The 21104-nt window shown below is 32.7% G+C and overlaps 1 protein-coding gene across 5 annotated transcripts; it reads left to right on the forward strand.

Annotated features, from left to right (window-relative positions):
• Window positions 1-749: 749 nt before the first annotated feature.
• LOC137813505 (ubinuclein-1) lies at window positions 750-18147 on the forward strand. 5 transcript variants are annotated; one of them, XM_090300094.1, is made up of 13 exons: window positions 750-1411; window positions 2662-2823; window positions 2899-2988; window positions 3137-3213; window positions 7931-8516; window positions 12747-12846; window positions 12943-13052; window positions 13267-13353; window positions 14420-14545; window positions 15521-15652; window positions 15779-15826; window positions 16824-16925; window positions 17503-18147. In XM_090300094.1, the coding sequence occupies exons 5-13, from the start codon at window positions 8091-8093 to the stop codon at window positions 17947-17949; spliced, it is 1578 nt and encodes a 525-aa protein (XP_090156220.1). In that variant the 5' UTR covers window positions 750-1411; window positions 2662-2823; window positions 2899-2988; window positions 3137-3213; window positions 7931-8090; the 3' UTR covers window positions 17950-18147. The 5 variants fall into 5 exon arrangements, with proteins under 5 accessions (XP_090156220.1, XP_090156223.1, XP_068471895.1 ...); XM_090300097.1 differs by having other exon boundaries at window positions 849-1411; window positions 13270-13353; XM_068615794.2 differs by having other exon boundaries at window positions 880-1411; window positions 2662-2748.
• Window positions 18148-21104: the final 2957 nt, after the last annotated feature.

Consider the following 21104-nt stretch of genomic DNA (forward strand, 5'->3'; position numbering starts at 1 on the left):
ATTGTGTTCTTAATTCTGTTTTGGTTCAGTAGCTATCATTTAAATTCTGTCCAGTTTTAATTCTTGTTCTTCTTTCCTTTTGTTTTGATTCAATTTGACAATACATGGACTTCAATATGAGTCTTGGTTGGTGTTTAGTTTTGGTGAGTTCTTGAATTTAGAACATTGATCCAATTCTAAAGTAAAGTGCCTTTCAAATCCAGCTCAAGTTGTTCCTAAGAATGTCAAGAATCATGTGTTCTTGTAGTTACATTCACATCAAACATCAACGACATAAATTAAAAAATAACTTTTTAAATTATGTAATCTAGAAGTTTAATTAATAAAATCATATTACATAATCTAAAATTCTTCTAATGAAGTGTTTATTAAAACTCAATTCATTATAACCATTTATTTATTGTATAATTTAGAATACTACCAGTGACATTTTAAATTGTGCAATTCTTAATTGTACTGAATATGAAGTTATTATTATGAATTGGTAAATCTAAAAGATTTTATAATTTTTCAATCTAAAAACTTTAGAATTGCATAATCTAAAAATAACTTGAAAGCTATTTTAGTGTTGCTTGAATCTTTAAAACAACAAAAAGCTTACCTAAAGAAGCTAGCTAACTTGAACCTTTATAAAACCTTCATCTTCAACAATTCTAAGTTATAACAGTAATATAGAGTATCAATAGAAGTTTTGGAGGTGGAATGAGTTATAAGACCAAAAATGTGAAAAATAAACATTTTTAAAAAGTAGGGAGTGCAGAAAGTAAAAGCACTACATTGAGCAAATAATGCGGCCCACATACACCATTCCCCGCCCCAAATCCCTTTTGCCTCCGTCGCTTTCCCGGAAAACAAAAGCACTGGAAAATTTTTACAACCGAGTCGAAATTGCAGTTAAACTTAAAACCCATCCACAATATCTTTTCTTTTATTTCTTTTTTCATACATTTTTTATTTATTTTTATCTTTCTTTTCTCCCTTTCTCTTTTTTTGAATCCCGCGCAATCCCAATTCGCTTCTTCAGTTCTTCCTCTTCTCGTTCTCTGTTTCTGTTCTTCTTTCCAGATTTTAGGGCTTATCGTTCCGTTTCCGCATGTTCCTCGCGCTCTAACAATTCTCCCCGAAAACACGCACCGACGCCCGAGAAATTCGCCGAGTAAACACTCCGATGGCGGAGGATACGGCTTCTCTTGGCGGCGGCGATTCGTTGTCGGCGGCGAGGGCTCCGTCGTCCTTTGTGAAGAAAGGCGACCGGCAAATGTTCACAGTGGAGCTTCGGCCGGGAGAGACCACCATAGTGTCGTGGAAGAAGCTGATGAAAGACGCCAATAAGGTTAATAATAAGGGACCCGTTTCAGCACCAGAGCACCTTCCCAATGCGCACCCTGCGCTCGAGTCCAGAATCGCTCCGGTGAGCTTCCTTTTCCAACTTACATTTAGGTTCCGAATTGTTCCGAGTATGTGTAGGTGTGTTTCTGAAATTTCAGTGTACGCACATTGTGATTCGTTGCGTAGATAGCAATGTGTGGGAGGGTTACTGTGGTTTATGGATGATATTTTTTAATTGTAATTTGTAAGAGTGGCTTTCTACTGAGACGTGATTGTTTGTTTCTTTGGCACTGAAATAAGGGTCTGGGTAATGCTAGGTTTTGGGAACATATTCTGCCAAACCGAACATGACTGACCTTACGTTGTTTTTGTCTAACAATTTAGGTTCCTCTTTTGAAAAATTAAATAATTGTCTATTAAATGGGAAGTGCACGTTTCTTCTCGGTTTTTGACAACAGTGTGCCGTGTGGCACTGCCCTTATGGAAAATTATTTAAAAGGGTTTTGTCATGGCAAAGTTGAATTGCTCCTGGAAGTGCTTGTATTAGATTTTATTATTTTGAATGCATGATGACAACAGTTTGTGCCGCATGGTGCTGCTCTTATGGAAATTTATTTAAAAGGGTTAGTCGTGGCAAAGTCAAATTTCTCCTGGAAGTACTTGTAATTTACTTTTACTAGTTTGAATGCATAACGGTTTGTGCCACTCGTTGCTGCTCTTTGTAAAACATTGTTTGAAAGGTTTTCGTTTTGGCAAAGTCGAATTGTGCTAGAAAGTACTTGCATTTGACTTCAAATTGATTAGTTTGAATGCATAATTGTTCTTATGGAAAACTATTTGAAAGGATTTTGTTGTGGTCGAATTGCACCTAGAAGTACTTGTATTTGAGTTCAAATTTATTAGTTTGAATATATAGCGAGAATGGTTTGTGCTCTGGTGCTTCTCTTATGGAAAATTATTTGAATGGAAGAGTCGAATAACTCCTGGAAGCATGTGTATTTGAATTATTTGACTGCATTATGCATATGAATTTAATGTCTGTTTGCCTTTTGGCATGGTATAATTGTGTCAAATGTTGCTTCTACACTGATTAGCTGACTTACCATGAAAATGTGTATCCTAGATGCAAATCCAAATACATATATCTATTTATTTGTAAGATGAAATTATTATAGACAAGGTGATAAAGCCTTTTTAATTGTCTCTACCTAGTTTTATGCCACATTATAATTATTTGAATTAATATACCAGCAGAAATTAGCATATTGTCTATTGGAGTGGTGTGTGGTTTTTTTTTTGTGCTTCGCTATTTAATAAACTTGTCACTTTTAGGGACAACCTAAGGAGACCGAAGAACAGGGTGCTCCTCAGCCAAACCGTTTCAGTGCTGTAATAGAAAAGATTGAACGCCTTTACATGGTATGGGTGTATGGCTTCTCGATAGTGTTACTGAATGCACTGTACAAAATGAATTGACTTCTACTGTAAATATGCGTATGTAAGTTTTTATTAATTTTTTTCAATCTGTTTTCCATGTTGGGAATAATGAGACCGAATCATTTTTTTTAGGGTAAGGATAGTAGTGATGAGGAGGATCTACTTGATGCTCCTGATGATCAGTATGATACAGAAGACTCTTTCATTGATGATGCTGAATTGGTTGGTATCTTTTATACCATTTTGATTGGTTATAACATTGTGACTATTTGACTTTGATTAATGATGAAACAGAAATTTTCATTCTCCTATATTGTGACCATTGCAGCTTGAATATTTTTTTTATTTAGTTCAACTGCTCTTTCTGCAGGATGAGTATTTTGAGGTTGATAACTCTGCAATCAAGCATGATGGATTCTTTGTAAATAGAGGGAAATTGGAACGCATGTAAGTGATTTTTGTTTGAATATTTTCTCAGAGTATGTCATTTCTTTTCTTTATGAGGGCTAGCCTTAGTACCAAACTAAGGTTGCTGCCTTGTGGCCTGGAATTCACTAGTTCAAATCTTAGAAAATAGCCTCTTTGCTTGTGGGGCCAAGTATGTGTACATCTTCCCTCCACAAATCTCTCTAGGTGGGAGTCTCATGGACTCTGGGTTGCCCTCTTTATGACTATCTCTTTACTATGTAAATTACTTTCACTCTTCTCTTGTTAAGGCAATGGGTACAATACTAAAGTTAGTGGAATAATGTTGCACCTTTAGTTATATTTATGCTTGTGGCGTTATCTTAACATGAAATGAGATATATCTGTTGAGTAGTGATCACAACTAATATATATCTGTTGAGTTGAGATATATTTTATGGTTGGAATGATGAGAATACATACATATATAGATATGTGTGTGTGTACATGTATATGTGTGTGCATTTTTGTTGAGTGCATATGCTAAGATTGAAGTGGCCAGGTAGAGTTCATGGATGTATAGATCCATGATTAGAATATGACCTTTAGGGCGTGTTTGGTAGAGGAAAGAAAGGGAAAATAAAGGAAGGGAACAAAAAATAAGAGAAATAGGTGAGAAATAGAGTGGAAATAAAGATTATTTGGTTAAAGTTGGGTTATCAATAACCGCCAGAGCAGTTGCTATCAGGGTAGAGCAGCAGTGAGGCACAACAGACTTTGTTGCATTGTGTTTTATAATTTTGGTTGGAGAAGCCGTGAGGGGGGTGGCTGTAGTTGTGCTTCTGGGGTGTTTTAGCACTGTGGCTATGAAGCCCAACTGAAAACTGCTGCTCCATGACCTCCATTATGCTGGCGTTGACCTTCCATTTTCGTTGTCACAAAACGATTGACTTTGAGGGTGCAATGCTAGCTATCAGAAACTGATCTGTGGTGGTCCCTTAGGGTTCTGGGTGTAAACTTGAGTCTAACATTTGCCATATTTTTTGAGTTGCTTTTTAACTTATTATGTGAACAATTATTAATTACAATATAGTATAATAAACTAAATAATGATAATAATAAATATAATATTATTAAAAATATATAAATATTTAAAAATTAATTAAATCATTAATAAACTAAATAAAGCATATTATATGATTTAATATGTTAAAAATAGTGATTAAAAATATAATAAGCTAAATATTTGTTGTATTTTAGGAATAAAAACTAAATGAAACATACTATATGATATAATAACCCAAATAATATCAAGATTATAAATACACATAATATAATGATAGGAAACACACAGATATATGATATAATAATATAAGAAATAATATAAATATATTAAAACAATATTTACATTGTCATATAATACAAACTATATACATGTAAAAGTCTAAAATTATCTATATGTATATATATTAAATAGAATAACGGTCATCCTGCAATTTTTTATCCCGATATCCCACTTTTGGAGTCAGCTGCTCCGCTCGACTATCTTGGATTAACTACTTAGTGTCCAAGAGAAAATAATAGAAATAGGGGAGACATAAAGTGAAAATAAGATTGTTTGGTTGAAGAGAAATAGAGAAAAAGTAAAGTGGAAATTAAATTTAAGAATATTTATTTTTAAAAAATATTATTACTATTATTATTTATTATTTATAGTATTAATACATCTGTTATTAACTCTTATTATTTTTTGTTTTATTATTAATATTAATATTTTATTGTTTTTATTATTATTTATTGTTACTAATAATATAATCTATAACAATATGTAGAATGGGATTTTCCCGTTTAGTTTACGCAAATCAATTTTATATTTTACCCTTACTAATGTTTTAAAATAACAATACAAAACTCATGGTGAATGGTAGTGATAAGAGGTCACAATACATAACTCATGGTGAAGAACTTCTCTGCTTGATGTACACTAATCATTTTCTTATTTTACCCTTAAATAATGTTTTAAAACCACAATACAAAACAAATTGGGAAGGGTAGTGATGAGAGAAAGTAGTGGAGAGAAACTGCCACCTCTACACAAAAAAAGGTAAATGCATACACGTACTTTATTTGTCTTCCGCTGTTACAATTAACACCAAATAGGGATATCCCACTATATATAGTTATAAATTAAAAAATATACCAAACGGGGCATCTACATGATGTATTGGTTATATATTGATATAGATTATAATAAACAAAGTCACATAAAACAAAAAATATAATAATACATATATTTTATTTAATATATCTAAAATTAAAATTAAAATTAATATAAATATTAAATTTTAACTTGTTAAAATAAAATAGCGTGATAAAAAATGCAAAGCACTATAGAGTCTACGTTTTTGCTAGTAATATATATGTGTGTGTATTATATAAAATGTAAAGATTATTCTATGTTTTATTATTGTTTTCGTGCATACATCTTCCTTACAACTATTATTGTGATTGTTGTCATAACTTTATTTTAAAAAAAAATTGTAACTGTTTGTTTTTTTATTATGATATTGTTGTTTTCAATTTCCTAATAAGAATGACGACACATGACGCCGCTGCGCTTGTGTTTCCACTAGTTAATATAATTTTATTAGTATTATGCAGTGTTATCGAAAAATGGCCATGGCGGTGCCATGGCGGATTTCGATGGTGGACTTTTTGGTGGTTGCCACAACATGGTGGTGGCGAATCGGGTTTTGCATGGTGGCTTGTAGTGATTGCTTTGAGAGCGGCCATGGAGGAAATCATAAACTGCGCAGTGCTGGTTTGAGTAAGGAAGAAGAAGCCTTGGGTTAGCATGAACCGTGTGAATTAGGAAATATTTTATTTCCTTAAATTAAGAATAAGCCTGACAAATCATGAATTGATTTGTCCTCTTCAATTATATATATGATAATATTCCTAAGCTAGACACACCAATCACGCAGGATATTTGTAATTATAATAATTATATGTAAATGCTCCTATCATTATTTATAGAATGCATAACAATGAACAAAAGTATCAAACCTTTTACCTGACAACCTAACCCGACCCAACCCTAGGCATTTAAAACCTTAACTTTATTTTTCTTCCATTTCTATTTTCGGGCTAATGCATATTGGGTCAGTCCAATAGGTGTTTCTTTTTAAATCAAAGGGTTGGGCCATACAACCTGACCCAAATCAAAACATCATCAGAAAATAAACTTAACACGCCCCATATCTCAGCCTCAAGCTCCCCACCCATAGCCTCCTCTGATTCCAGTACGAGCACTGTCGCTGTCCCACCGTCGGCATCCTGCTGTTGTGCCATCATAGTCTTGCTGCTGCAGTCACCTCTAGTTCCACTGCAAGTCCTCTTATTATTATTTTCTTTCTACTTCCTCTTTGTTCAATGACACCTGCCCTCCCTGAATTCTTCTTTTCTTCATTTCCACTCTAATTACTCTCTGAATCTCTGAAACATTTGATCACCTATTTTCGAGCATCCCCAATGGCAACTGAACAAGGCAGTGCAAGAACATCCAAGATATAAATAGAAATTTAGGACATTTATCTTATATTTTTTTGTTATTTTAAGTCTAAAACTTGAATATGGTGGTGTTTTGATTTGATTTTATTGTTATTTGAATTTCTAGACATAATATTATTATTCATTATATGGTTCTTTCATTGATTTTAGCATTACAGTTATATTTTTGCATTTTGTCTGTGATGCTTCCGCCTTAATGTGTTATGACTTCTGATATTTTTTTCATAAAACATTTTTGGGGTTTCTTACATTTTTCATGATCCAATTTTGATTGCACTGTTAGTATGTATTATTGTTATCATTGTTCTTAAATAATAGAAAAAGGAGAGGGAGTTTGGTGCAAGCTGGGAGTGCAGTTTGATGTTAACATAAAGGAAGAAAGACAGACTGCCTTAATCGATTATACAAGTTGTATGATCGATGAAGGTGGCAACATGGTCTATTTCTGTGCAATTGAGTGTTGAAATTTGTATGTTGTAGCTGACTGTTTTTTTACATGTTTCCCCAGTTATTCCACTCTTTGTAAACAACCTACATTCCCTCATTTCCATTCCATTCTTTTATTTTCTTTTCCTCTTTAGATTTACACTATATGAAACTTATGCAAGCTGAATGAACCTTAAATTTAGAGTATTGCTTCTTTACACTGTTTAACTATTTCCATAAAATGTTTGTTGCAATTTCAACCTTTGAAAACAATGTTTATGAAACTGGATCATTAATTGAATCAATGAAAGTACTAGATTGTTTGTTGCCCAAATATTGCCTGTTTTTACCTGTTCTGTTCTTCCGTTTTAGTTTTTTTGTTCACTTTGACTTTTGATTATTGATTATAAATATATATTTTATTTTGCCTAATTATTTCCTTTGAGTATTTATATATGGGCTGTATAAATGATTTAATTTGTATCTCAGAATTTCAGCAAGTGTCTATCTCACCATAGCAGTTTTGGGGTTGATTGCTACATACTTCCATTTATGATTGATAACTACGAAATGAAGTTTGTATGTCATTGTTGAATATTCATAGCATTATTTTTCTGGCTTGTGGTTGGATATTTATTCCTGTGACACTTTTCTACATATGTGTGTCAACATTTTGAATCTATTAAATTGTACACTTTAGTATTTAAGGTATTCTATCAAATTACTGATTTTATTCATTTTCTGGTTCTTTCTATATCACAAGAAATGAACCTCCAGTATTACCTATCCAGCAAGCAAAGAAAAGGCGACGAAAAGATATATCAAAGAATCCTGAAGAAAATATTGATGGTCATCTATCAAATAAACATGTGAAAGTGGGCAAGACTGCTGCTGGGAAAACTGTGTCATTACCTGCGAAAAATATGCTCAGTTCCTCACATAATTTTGTCGTTGAACATTATGAAGACAAGAAACTTCAGAAGCAATTGGATGTCTCTGGAATTAATTTGAAAAAGAAAACTGCTGACACTAGACCAATGTCGGATCCCCCTGTGTGTTTAAAAGTATCAAATAATGATCCGACTGCTGCAGAAGGTGCTGATAAACAGAAGACTGGAGTGCTTCAATCTAAGAACACGAGTGATAAATTTAAAGATGCAAGTGGATTGCTAGATACTTCTCATCACAAGTACTATGAAAAAAATCAATCTGCACATTCAAAATCCCAACCTGGAAAATCTTCTAGTCTTGACAATTTAGAAAACACTGGTCGGTCAAAAGATAAAAATGGCATCCATGAACTGCCAGATCTAAACTTGTCTGTGGGAAAAATTGCTATACGTGCACCAGTAAGTTTACCAAACTTCTTTTCTGTGGTCTTTATTTTATTTGCAGTATGATTAATATAATTTTATGAAACATTTAATACCGATAAAAAGGTCCTCTGCTGCATTTATAGGCTATAGAAATTCAACTTTTCTATTCAGCTTTAAATTAAAGGCTTCTCCATTCTAAGCAATATATACAGTAAGAAGCACGAAACTACTCCACCAAATAAGCACTTGTATGTACTTGAGAAAAATAAAAAGAGAAAACATATTTTAGAGAGCTTGTTCAAGTCTCTCATAGGTTCTCAATATTTATATGGAAACTGTAGATTAATCTTGAGATACAATGAAAGAGAAGACTAGAAAACAAGTAAAGACACCTCTAGGGTTCTAGGTACAACTCAAAACAACTTTTTAAGAAACCTATTCTAACACTCCCTCTCAAGTTGGAGCATACGTATTATATGTACTTAGCTTGGAACAATTAAATTCATTATGAGGTCCCTTAAGGATTTGTTAACACATTTGCAAGCTAATCATTCGAATTGTTAAATTTAGTTGAATTCTCTAAAATGATAGTTGAATTCTCTATGTTTGGTCCTCATTGAATACATGATTGAAAGTAATGCGGAGAGCTAATTGATTATCACAATACATCTTCATTTGTTGATACTTACAAAAGTTTAGTTTTTGGAGGAACTGTGTTACCCAGACAAGTTCACAAGTGAGAGATGTCATTGCCCTACATCAGTTTCAGCAGTTGATTAGGCAACTACACTTAGTTTTGTTGTTTTCTAGGAAATAACATTTCCTTAAATGAGAATACAATATTTTGTAGTGGAACTTCTATTCGTAGGAGATCCCACTCAATCAACATCACAATACCCAAAGATTTGGCTATTCCCTTTATCTTCATATAATAGACCTTATCTTGGAGCCTTTTTGAGGTATTTTAGAATATGAATGACAACATTCTAATGATGAATACAAGGAGTTTGCATGAACTAACTAATAACACCAACTGCAAAGGATAGATTAGGTCTAGTTATAGTAGGATAAGTAATTTTCCTAAGAAGTCTTCTATATCTTTCTAGGTCAGAAAGATTCACCTTGTTTTGCCATTAATTTCTGATTTGGGTTTTGGTTTTATAGGACTATTTACTACGCTACAATCAATCATGTTTGTCTCTTTTAGCATCTAGAGTATATTTCCTTTGAGAAATTACAATACCTTCCTTTGATTGGGCTACTTCAATGCCCAAAAATTGAGACATTTTAGATCCTTGGTTTTAAAATGATTGTATAAGTGTTCTTTTAACTGAGAGCTTCTAGCAACATCATTCACTATAATGACTATATCATCATATACTATTAAGTAAGGACATTTTCTAGAGGAGGTATGATAGTAAAAAGCCAAATAATGTGCCTCACTACATTTAAGCTTAAAGGTATGAACAACGTGGCTAGATTTTCCAAACAAAGCATGTGGTGGAGATTGCTTGAGACTATATAGAATGATGTAATTTACAAACAAAACCAAACTCTCTTTGGATAACAAACCTAAGAGGTTGTTCCATGTAGACTTCCTCCTATAGATGACTAAGAAGAAAAACATTTTTAATATCCAATTGATGAAGAGGTCAATGATGAGTAGCTATCATGGCAGAGAAAAGGTGGACAATAGTCATTTTTTCCACAAGAAAGAAAGTATCATTATAATCAATTATTCTTTAGCCACTAATCTAGCTATGCCATCAACTTCACCTTTGGGTTCAACTTCAATGGCATAAACCCAATGACATCCGTGTGTTATCATGTTCAAGAGCTTGAATTTCAACAATCATGTTCTTGCCATCCAAGATGATCAAGTGTTTTGTTCACATTTTTAAGAATTATAATAGAAGACATAGAGTACATAGAAGAAAAATAGGAAGAAGAGGACCTAATGTATGTGAGAAAATTGTAAATACAATAGGCCAACTTGAATCGTCATTACTTGGAGTTGGGGTATCCAATGATGAATGAGAAGAAAATGATGAAGAGAACTCCCTTAAAGCATTGGACTTGTCATATGGACCCTGCATTGGTGGGTATAAGAGGTGGTGATGATGGTTTGGGTGGATTTTGGATGGGAGTTAGGTGGTAAAGAGCAGGAGGAACAAAGGACTCAATTAATGGCATATGTGGTGCTTGTTAATGAACATCATGTACAAAAGGAGGAAAGAAAGGAGTTTGTTAAAAAAAGTGACATTGATGTACTATGTGTTTCTAAGATAACATGGAATCAATGCAATTAATAAAGGAAATTTGATATCCTTTAATAATAAAGATATGATATGAGAATAACAAAATTGTTCTTAATAATACATAATATATAATTCAAATATTCCTGACTATAAGAGGATTTGTGTTATTTCTATAATTATAACAACCCTCAAGTTGGAGCATACAAGTTGTATGTGCTAAACTTTATGCAAATATAATTGATGCTTAATCTTCTTAGTGACTTGGTGAATATATTGGCCAACTTTTTGCTAGAGTTGACAAATCTAATGGTGTTGTCTCTAGACTCCAACTTTTCTCTTAAATGACAATCTACCTTGATATGTTTGGTCTTTTCACGAAATAAGGATTAGAGGCAATGTGTAATGATGCCTGGTTGTTACATATTTTGGAAAATTTCTTCCAATTTAAGTTTTTTTAGGAATTGATTTGGCCATATGAGCTTACAAGTAACTAGTGTCACCTTGTATTTTGAGTTTACCCTTGATCTTGCCACAACATTTTATTTCTTAATTTTCCATGACATTAATTTTCTTCCAACAAGAACGCAACATGACTGCATCCTTAATATTAAAGATCTTGACAAGAAGGTTTTAAAATTTGACTTGCTACGCTCATAAATGAGGCATTTGCCCGAAGCATTCTTAATATAATTTAGAATTCATACGACTACATCGCAATGATCTTGACAAGGAAAGTTTAAAAATTGACCTGCTACGCTCACTGCAATTGCTATGTTAGGGTAATTTAGCTTACTAAGTGTTTCTATCTCCCATGGTTAGAATATGATTCTCTTTGGTCAGGTTCAAGTTTGAGAAATGGATCCATTGGTGTGTCCATAAGCATAAATTTATCATCCCTTTTTTCTTTTAGAATCTCCAAAGCATATTTTCTCTTACATGTGACTATTGGTGGTGAAAGTGAATGCATGTCTCATTAGAAGGAAAATTTGTATAGTATATGACACTCAAAGAAAGGGACTTTAGCAGATTGAAAATAATTATTAAGATCAGGAGAAAAACATCAATACTCTTTTTGAGAATGATGATATATCAGGATGGCACGTTGGAATGACTAAGGAGAAGTTTATCTCGATCTGGTGTGAGGTTATATACAAATTATGTGATACCAAAACTATTTGTAGGAAGATTATATAAATGGGAATGAGGAACATGGACAAAGTGAGGTACTTGATAATAAAGGATAGATGAGGGCATCTGGTTAATGAGATAACATGCTATTAGGATAACATCCCCCTAGAATGATGGGATGGAAGATGATTGTGAAGAAGTGCCCAAGTAGTTTCAAGAAGATATTTGTTTTTGTGCTCAACTACTTAATTTTGTAGAAGAGTATGTGGACACGAAATTTGATGCAAAATATCATTAAAGGCCATGAGTTACTGGAATTGGTGAGACAAATATTCGTGGTCATTGTTGTAGTGAAAGCACATGGATAAGCAAAATTGTGTTTTGATTTCATTAGAAAAAGCTTTAAATATAGAAAAATCCTAGTACATATACATTAATTATCAATAAAGATAAGAAAAATTTTAAAACCACAAGGAGTAATAATACAAGAATGACCCCAACTATCAGAGTGAACTAATGAAAAAGATACGAAACTTGTTTATTAAGAATATAAGGACAAGATTGTTGAATATATTTTCCTAATTGACACGACTTACACTTCAAACTAGACAAATGTTTTAAACTTGACACCATCTTCTACAATTTTGTCAACCCAAGATGTCCTAATTGTTTACAATATTGGTATACAAGGTTGGTGTATCTTTAAGATAGATTTAAATTGAAGCTTTGGCAAACTATACTATACTTGCAACATGCACTCGGTGAAATAAAATGTTCCTATTGCTATTACTTCTGAATACAAAATTTGTGAAAGTGGACTTTTTTATGTGTAACATATACTGTTTTAGTTGTGAACTTGATTGAAGCTTTTACTCAGAAATCTGAACATGTGCTCAAGAAAGATGGTTCTAGTGCTAGGCCAAAAATTACCGCACTTGAGAAAGCTATTCGAGATTTGGAGAAGATAGTCACAGAATGTAAGTTCAGAAAATTTGTGAAGCTTACTTTTCTCATATTGGCAGTGTAGGGAGTTTGTTGCTAATGTGAAGTTTTTCTCTTAAATAATGTTACAGCAAGGCCACCTACTATGGAAAACCAGGAGGGTGATAACACACCTCAGGCTGTCAAACGGAGATTGCCTAGAGATATAAAGCTGAAACTCGCTAAAGTGGCTAGATTAGCGGTATTGGCAAATTTATTTGTGATATCATGCTTAGTGCTTCTAGATATGAACAATTCATTACTTTTTTTTCCAGTCTTCTCAGTTTGAACTTTCTATTAGAATAGACAGAGGAGGGAGGGAAAGCACTAAGAAAAAATTATTTCAACTTCACTAAATCTAAAACAGTAGAGCATATTTATCATTTTGTAATATTGACTATATACTTTTGATGCAGCAGGCAAGCCAAGGGAAAGTATCAAAGGATTTAATTAACCGTCTTATGAGTATTCTTGGACATCTGATTCAGCTTAGAACATTAAAGGTATTTCAGCTTGATAAACATGAACGATAATCCTTTAGTGTGTATTGTCTCAGTTTCTGGTTATAGTACCTCCAATGCGTACTGGGAGCTTTATAGATGACCGGCTTCTTTTTTCATTATTGGTTGTTGAACCCCAACGTTATATTAAATATGACAATTGAAACTAAAGATTGTATCTCTCAAACCACTTATCTTGCTGTTGAGTCCATTATACTGAACTTCTATACAATTGTAGTTCATTTATTTATTGAGATGTGATTATGCATTACCATATTTAGGCTTTGAATACATTCGTGACCTATCCCATTGTGACCATCTGAAAGATTGGATTTTTTCTTGCTTGATATGGTGTACTTCCGTGTCATATGTCTGTCTATGAAATTCTTATTTGCTTACTCCAGAGTGACAGAAGGTCTTCCTGAAGGGATTTTAAGTTCAATATTGATATAGATTGTTTTTGGAGAACTACTAACTTATTTCTTGAAATTTATCATGAATTGGGCAAAAATATGTAATTATCCCTTCAAAATAAATTGAACTAAGCACACACTCATTGTAGTTGATCATGTTTGTGAAATTTTTCAAGCTCACATTTTTTATCCATAGAAACAAGTTTAGGAAGAGTAAAGTTGCATTGTCTCTGCGAGAAAGAACTTATTGGAGCTTTAGAAAAAATTTGTAGAATGTTCCTTACCTGCACATGCTCTTTATTTATAATCACATAAATGTTCCTTTTAAACACTAACAGTAGAAACCGAGCAGGTGATTTTTCACAAAGAAAAATATATATTTCCATCTCTACAACATTATGTGGACTCTAATTTTCAAGTGGTTTCTATAACTACTGCATTACTAGTTATCCTTCAGTATTAAAACTCCATTGTTTTACAATCCAATCCAAATAATAGGAATTTGCCACCTATTTTTATTGCATGTCATTGTGGTCATCATATTGCAACTATTCTTCTCTTTGTTTATATTTTATATCTATAAGAATCATTATATAGGTATTTTAGTTTCCGATATTGCTCAAATTGAAATTTATCTTCTCATGCAATGTCTACAGAGAAACTTAAAAATTATGATCAGTATGGGTTTGTCTGCGAAGAAGGAGAAAGATGATAGGTTTCAACAGATAAAGAAGGAAGTTGTTGAGATGATTAAGATGCAGGCCCCATCCATGGAATCCAAGGTTTATCATAGTTACCATTGCTATTTACTCGGTATCAAAATCAAATATTTGTAAACTGGCTTTAACGTGTCATATTTTCAGTTTTCCACTCATTCAATAGTTACTTGTTTAGCTGGTTCATATGGCTCCTTTTTGGTTCCCCTGTATTACAGTAATAATTACACTTTTGTGGATGCTTCTCTATATGAGTTTAATTCAGTTGAGTTTTATATGCAAATCTTTAGTTTGGCATGGTTACTTGCAGATGAATAATTTTTACACAGAAAGGGATTTCATATTAATTGTAATTTGTATTTCTGACACTCAATGTAGTATTTTTGATAAATTTCTTGATTCTTGCATTCTAACCTGATTGCAATTTTTCAGGAAATAATGGTACTCTTGATTGATTAACAAATATTTGGCTATTTAATACAACACTCGATCTATGTTTCTTGCAATATTTCTTGATGTTCTGATAGGACCCCGAATTGAATTAAGAACTGGAAAGGAACTGATATAATTTTGATGGTAGAATTAATCACTGGGCTGAAAAATAAACAGCATCCCAGATATATTGAACATGAGTGCAGGGTGGAATGGAACACTGCTCCTTACAATATGGAGTAGTCAACTAAAATTAATCACTGGGCTGAAAAATAAACAGCATTCCAGAGATATTGAACATGAGTGCAGGGTGAATGGAGCACTACTCCTTACAATATGTAGTCTACTAAAATTAAAGAAAACCTTTCCTGAAGGACCAACTCCTTCACTCGGTCAGGCCACAATAATGTCCAATAGAAAATTTCCCCCTCCTCCAAATACCTCATCACTTTCCACACCCTTTTTTTTTTCCTTTATACACTTGTCTTAATGGCCTATCATGTTTGCATTGTATCTTGATTGCAATTTTTCATTAAAGTGTACTTTTGATAAATAAATATTTTGGTTATTTTTTATGGGATGCTTATTCATGTTTTCCCTGCATTTCAGCTACAGCAGCAAGCTGGTGCATCTGGGGAAGAAGAATTAGGTCCTGATGGAAAAGCAATAACTAAAAGGATTTTTAGTATGGACACTGCATTGGAAGACAGGATTTGTGATCTCTATGACATTTTCGTTGATGTACAGAAGTTTGAGCTTTAAAGATTTATTTTGTTGACCAAGGTTTTTTTATGGTTACAGGAGGGAAAGATCCTGTTTGGTTTGTTGATGTTTGCTCTTAATGAATCTTATTTGTAATTGTTCCAGGGTTTAGATGAAAATGCTGGTCCGCAAATCAGAAAGTTGTATTATGAGGTGGTTCAAATTTTCTGTCTTCCTCTCAATATTGATCTAGCAGAGTTAATGGATTACTAGTGCTATCCCTATGTTTATCGATAGTTGAGTTATGGATTTATGCAGCAGAGGAACACAAACTCATTTTTGTTTTCTTTAATTTCAGTACCTACTTTCTGTAGGTTTGATTTGGTTGATTCTATTTTCAATATATCCTTGTTTTTGTTAAATTACTAAATTAGGACTATTTACAATATCTTTTATCCCTTCTTTTCAAGTTTTATAGACCATGGTTATCAATAGTGCACAATCGCAGTACAATTGTGGAAATGCAGGTTTTCACTGAACTATGGCACCACTGCAGTCAGCCGTGAAACCTTGAATTCCCTTTTTGCCCAAAAGCTACACATTCTTTAGAGTTTTTTAACCATTTTCGGACAACATGTATAACCATAACCCGTATTTTTCCTACGTTTCCACTTCTCAGTGAACAACCCCTTTCTTCTTTTGGTCTTTGTTCTGCTGTACTACCAAACCTGTGAAACATTCTAATGCACTTTTTTCTGCAACACCCATCTCTATTCTTGTCTCTATTCTCCAACAAAAGAAATTTTACTCCCCTTCATATTTTTATTTACTTTGTGATTGATTGTTTATTAATAGTGTTGAATATTCCAAGAAATATCAATTACAAGTATTTGTTATATATGTAATTATGTACATAATGATCAATAATAATATATTTGTATGATAAATTTCAAATAGCAAGTATCACTATCTAGATTGATAACTATGTTTAAGACATTGAAAAGAAAAGGTTCTCAATTGTATTTTCATGCTTGGAAATATTTGCCATTTTTTCCCATTATTCCGTGCAATAAATGGTTCTCTTATTTCTGAAGCTTGTGTTACTTTATGTGTGATCGTGTATTATATAGCATTGCAGTTTCTTGTGTCCAAGTTAATATCTTTATTTTTTATAAAAAGGATTTCTCACTTTCAAGTGCATTCTCTTCAGCTTGCAGAATTATGGCCAACTGGTTACATGGACAACCATGGGATCAAGCGAGCAATTTGCAGGTCAAAAGAGAGGCGCCGAGCACTGCATATCAAACATAAGGTATGCCTATGCAATGAAATAACTTTTAATAGTGTAGTATTATTCTAAAATCTCTTTAAAAGGATCCTTTTCCTTGTTGTCAGTTTTGGAAATTTGAGAGGAATTTGTCATGACCATAGTTTACTGTTTAGTCTGCAAATGCCTATGTAGCATAACTATATTGGAACAGTAGTCTTTTAATTTTTCGTCTTGTCCTTACTATAATTATGGTTGTAAATAGATAACTATGAATTATGAACCGCTGAAAATATTGTTAAAATATTAAGTTATTGAACTATTATATCCTGGATTGCGTCACATTTTTTACCATGGCCAAAAATGGAAATTCTGATTTCTCAATTTCTGGATTCTTAGTCAGAAATGGTTGTGTTTCCATCGAGAAAAAGAATAAGGAATCTGACACGGGATTTAATTTTTCATGATTTAAAATGCTATGAATAAATTGGGCCATTGCCATCTGAAGAATTGGGGAACTTGCTTTCTGTTATTTGTATGTACTGATGACAATCAGGATTTGATATTCGTGGCGATGATGGTTTTACTCTACTTTTATCTCACTGGTTTCTCATATTGTTAGGATCGGGAGGAAATTAAGAAAAAGTTATTTGCAGTTCGACAAGATGAGAATGCTCAATTCGATGCTAATCCAATTACTTGGCAACAGCCCATGCGAGAGAGATTAGCTACAGACTCTAGCAGTCTTAATCATGATTCAGTAAACAAGGCACTTTCTAATACAGCCGCTCCACGGGTTTACAATCCTTCTTTGAATGGTTCAAAACAAGGAAAAGCAAAGGGAAGTTCTAGTGGTTCTCTGAATGATGTCAGGGGTACAGATCGTATTGTAGTAAGGAAGAGAGTAAAGAGAATGCCTGAACAGGGTTTAGAAGGAACTCATTTTCGCCCCGAGAAGACGGCTTTTTCGCGAGGTGAAAAACCTATGTCCCTAAAACAGTCTGCAGGTGTTCTCCCCAAATCAAACCTTCAGCCAAGTTCTCTCCATGGTCTTGAGCAGTCAAGCTAACATGATATCAACTAGGATGTTTACTTAGCAGATTCACCGATTCACAGTTTTTTTACCATTATATTTTTTTGGTACAATCCTCCTCCCAAGATCAGTTAATATCCTATTTACTGTTACCATTTTTGTAATTAATTTCCTCGTAAGGTTCCCTTAAATATAGGTAGATTTGGTGGTGGTTGGGCCATATTGGCAACTCAAGTCTGTCTCAGTATTCTTCTCGCAGGAAGTGTTGCATCTGCAGTGAGCGTGCAATGAATTGATCCGTGTTGAACAAACGTGATAGAAGTCATAATTTGGTCTTCCAAAGTTCTAAATGCATTTTCATTGCTGGGTAATAATGTACAGGGTTATAAGCTTAAATCTGAGTTTTATAAGAACTCATCATTAGATTGAATCATAAGAAAAATAAATGTCTTAAAAATATATTTTTCTACTAATTAAATAAAACAATTTAAATTTAGGCTTTATAAGATCTTTGCTTTGAAGTAAAAGTTGCAAAAAAACTTAAAAGTAATGTGTTACAATGAAATTTAGAAGTAAACTTCTTCATAGGATGACTCTTACAATGGAGATGGTTTAAGGATGGGAAGTCCTTTAAAATCCTTTGCCAAAAGTTTAAAAGGGTCATTTTCTTTGAGCATCATAAGATTCTTAACACATTAATTCTTAAAAAGAAAGTTTTAAAATGTGAACATATTTTATTCTATGGAAGTAATAAATAAATTTAAAATGGGCTAATTAAATATTTATAAATGAATTTAATAGCAATTTTTGGTGCAAGTGGTTTCACTGTTACAGAACTTGTATATACACTAACTTTTATTAAAAATTTCTGATAAATACTTCGGGTCTACTTTTAATTGATTGAGTGTTTATTTTACTTATTTGTGGATATTTTTAGTACTTGTAGGATTTACGTACATCCTATTGTTTCTATTTCGAGTTTAACCATATAACGCATTTTCATTAAAAACCATGTGTTAAAACAACACGAGAAAATAACGAACGGGTATGAACTAAATGAAGAAAAGAGCGAAGCTTTCGGCACATACCTAGTAAACATTTTCTTGAATGCTATTAGCTTGATGGATGAGATGACCCTTTAAAAGTTGTTTAGATTAATTATTTTTTTTAGTTTTTCAACATCACTTTGTAAGGCTTTAAGCTTTGGTCATTAATATTTTAAGTTAAAATTTTGCCACATGGATTGAAATCATTGATGATGAATGGACTGACCGTCTAAATTTCAACTTTCTAGAGAAAAATCTCAATTTGGAATTGAAAATTACAATGAGTTACCTTTTCAAAATATTTTTCTCATGGTATGATTCAACATACTTATACTAAGAATATCATAAGCATCGATCCCCATTAATTCCAGTTCAATAGTTGCATATTTCCTCCTTCTCCATATGTTTTGTGATTAAAATTTAACTTTAATGCATGCTCATAATGATGTGTTCCAATTCAATAGGGACATAAGCCATTTGGAAAGAAATAAGACTTTCTCAGAGCTATTGCTTTTCCCGAGATCCCTTTGATTTTTTTTCTAGATACCTTAGCCTATTGTTCCCAAGGACCAGCTTGATCCTCTTCCCCATGATGATTCCAAATGAGGAAATCCAAGGAGAGCCATTGACTCCAACTACCGTCCATGTACGATACATACTAGATCTAACCAACTGTCCATCCTACCTCCTCTACATTCTTGGCAGTCTGTCGTCTCAGTAGAGTTTTTCAATGGCATGTTTTGATCCTCTATCCCATTAATTAGAAAAAGTGATAGCCATTTATGGTAAGAAAGAAACAACTTTTTGTTTAGTATTGTAGTGTTCCAAGACCTTCTTCGATTATACATTGCAGAAATGAGAACATTTATCACCTTAACACTATGTTTGGATTGGGGGATGACATTGTAGTTGAGAACGAATGATATGGTGTCACTCCCGTTTGGATTAGGACAAAGATGAGGGTGAGGGAGCGGGAGCGGGGGGAGAGAAAAGTGAGTGAGTGGACTTTTGAGGTTTGAAGAAAAAAGAGAGATGAGTGAAGAGAAAGTCACGTCATAGTATGTGAAATACCATTGTGTCCTCCCTTTTCTTCACTTTTTTGAAAGTGAATTGATTTTACACTGCATCAGTGTCATGCACCACTCCACCACTGCCGTCACGACAACATCACAATTATTCCATTTTAGAGATTCCTGACTTTGACACAGGGAATCTCTTTGACCATCGTGAACGTGAACGCAATGAATGCACTGTCTCAGAGTTGTTAGGTCATAAATAATGTCATTCACAAATTATATAAAAGCATGGTTCTAGGAAACACACACACTGCATTTGAAACAAACATTTCATTCAAACAGACTTATGCACTACTTGAGTGGCCTTGGAGAGCTTTGTGAGTTAGTAGAGTGCAAAGGCAGTGAGTTTGTTATTGCATCTTTGATCTCAAGTTAGTCATTCTGTGAGTTTTCTACTATGCCTAACTGATTATCATTGGAAAAGAACACAACACTTAATTGATTATATTATAGAAAATAGTTGATAATCGATTAGGTTGAATACATAATCAATTATCTGATGTGTGTAAATAAGAGTTTAATTGATTATGTTATAGCATAATCGATTATGTTTGTTTTGTAACTGAAGGCATAGTTGATTATGCTTATGAAACCTTTAATTAATCAATTAGGTTGTGTTTTTAAGACATAGGATAATCGATTATGTACATACTTTTTTTCAGATTTTTTCAAATTTGTGTTTTGCTTGATTTTTTCTTTGTTTTTTTAATAAAATCTTGATTGTTTTTATGTGTTTTCAAGCATACCTTCTTTTTCCTCCCACTTGTGTTTTTGTTTGCTTTTGTCAAGGTATGTGTTTTTTCTTTAATGTATATTTTGTTTTTGTTTTAAATTTGTGATTTAAATTTATATTTTTTTTAATATTTATATTATAAATTTAATTTTTTAATTTATTTCACATTAATTATTTATGTAAATAAGTTTGTAATTTACTTGAATATATTTGTAATTTAATATATTTGTAGCTTCAGTTAAATGTGTTTTTAATTAAGATGTTTTAGAAATTATTAGTTTATATGTATTTCAATTTTAGATGTAAATATTTTATTTGAAATTCAATAATTATATT

Source organism: Phaseolus vulgaris, chromosome 1, assembly GCF_051622355.1.
Source record: "Phaseolus vulgaris cultivar YP4 chromosome 1, ASM5162235v1, whole genome shotgun sequence".
Lineage (NCBI taxonomy): Eukaryota > Viridiplantae > Streptophyta > Magnoliopsida > Fabales > Fabaceae > Phaseolus > Phaseolus vulgaris.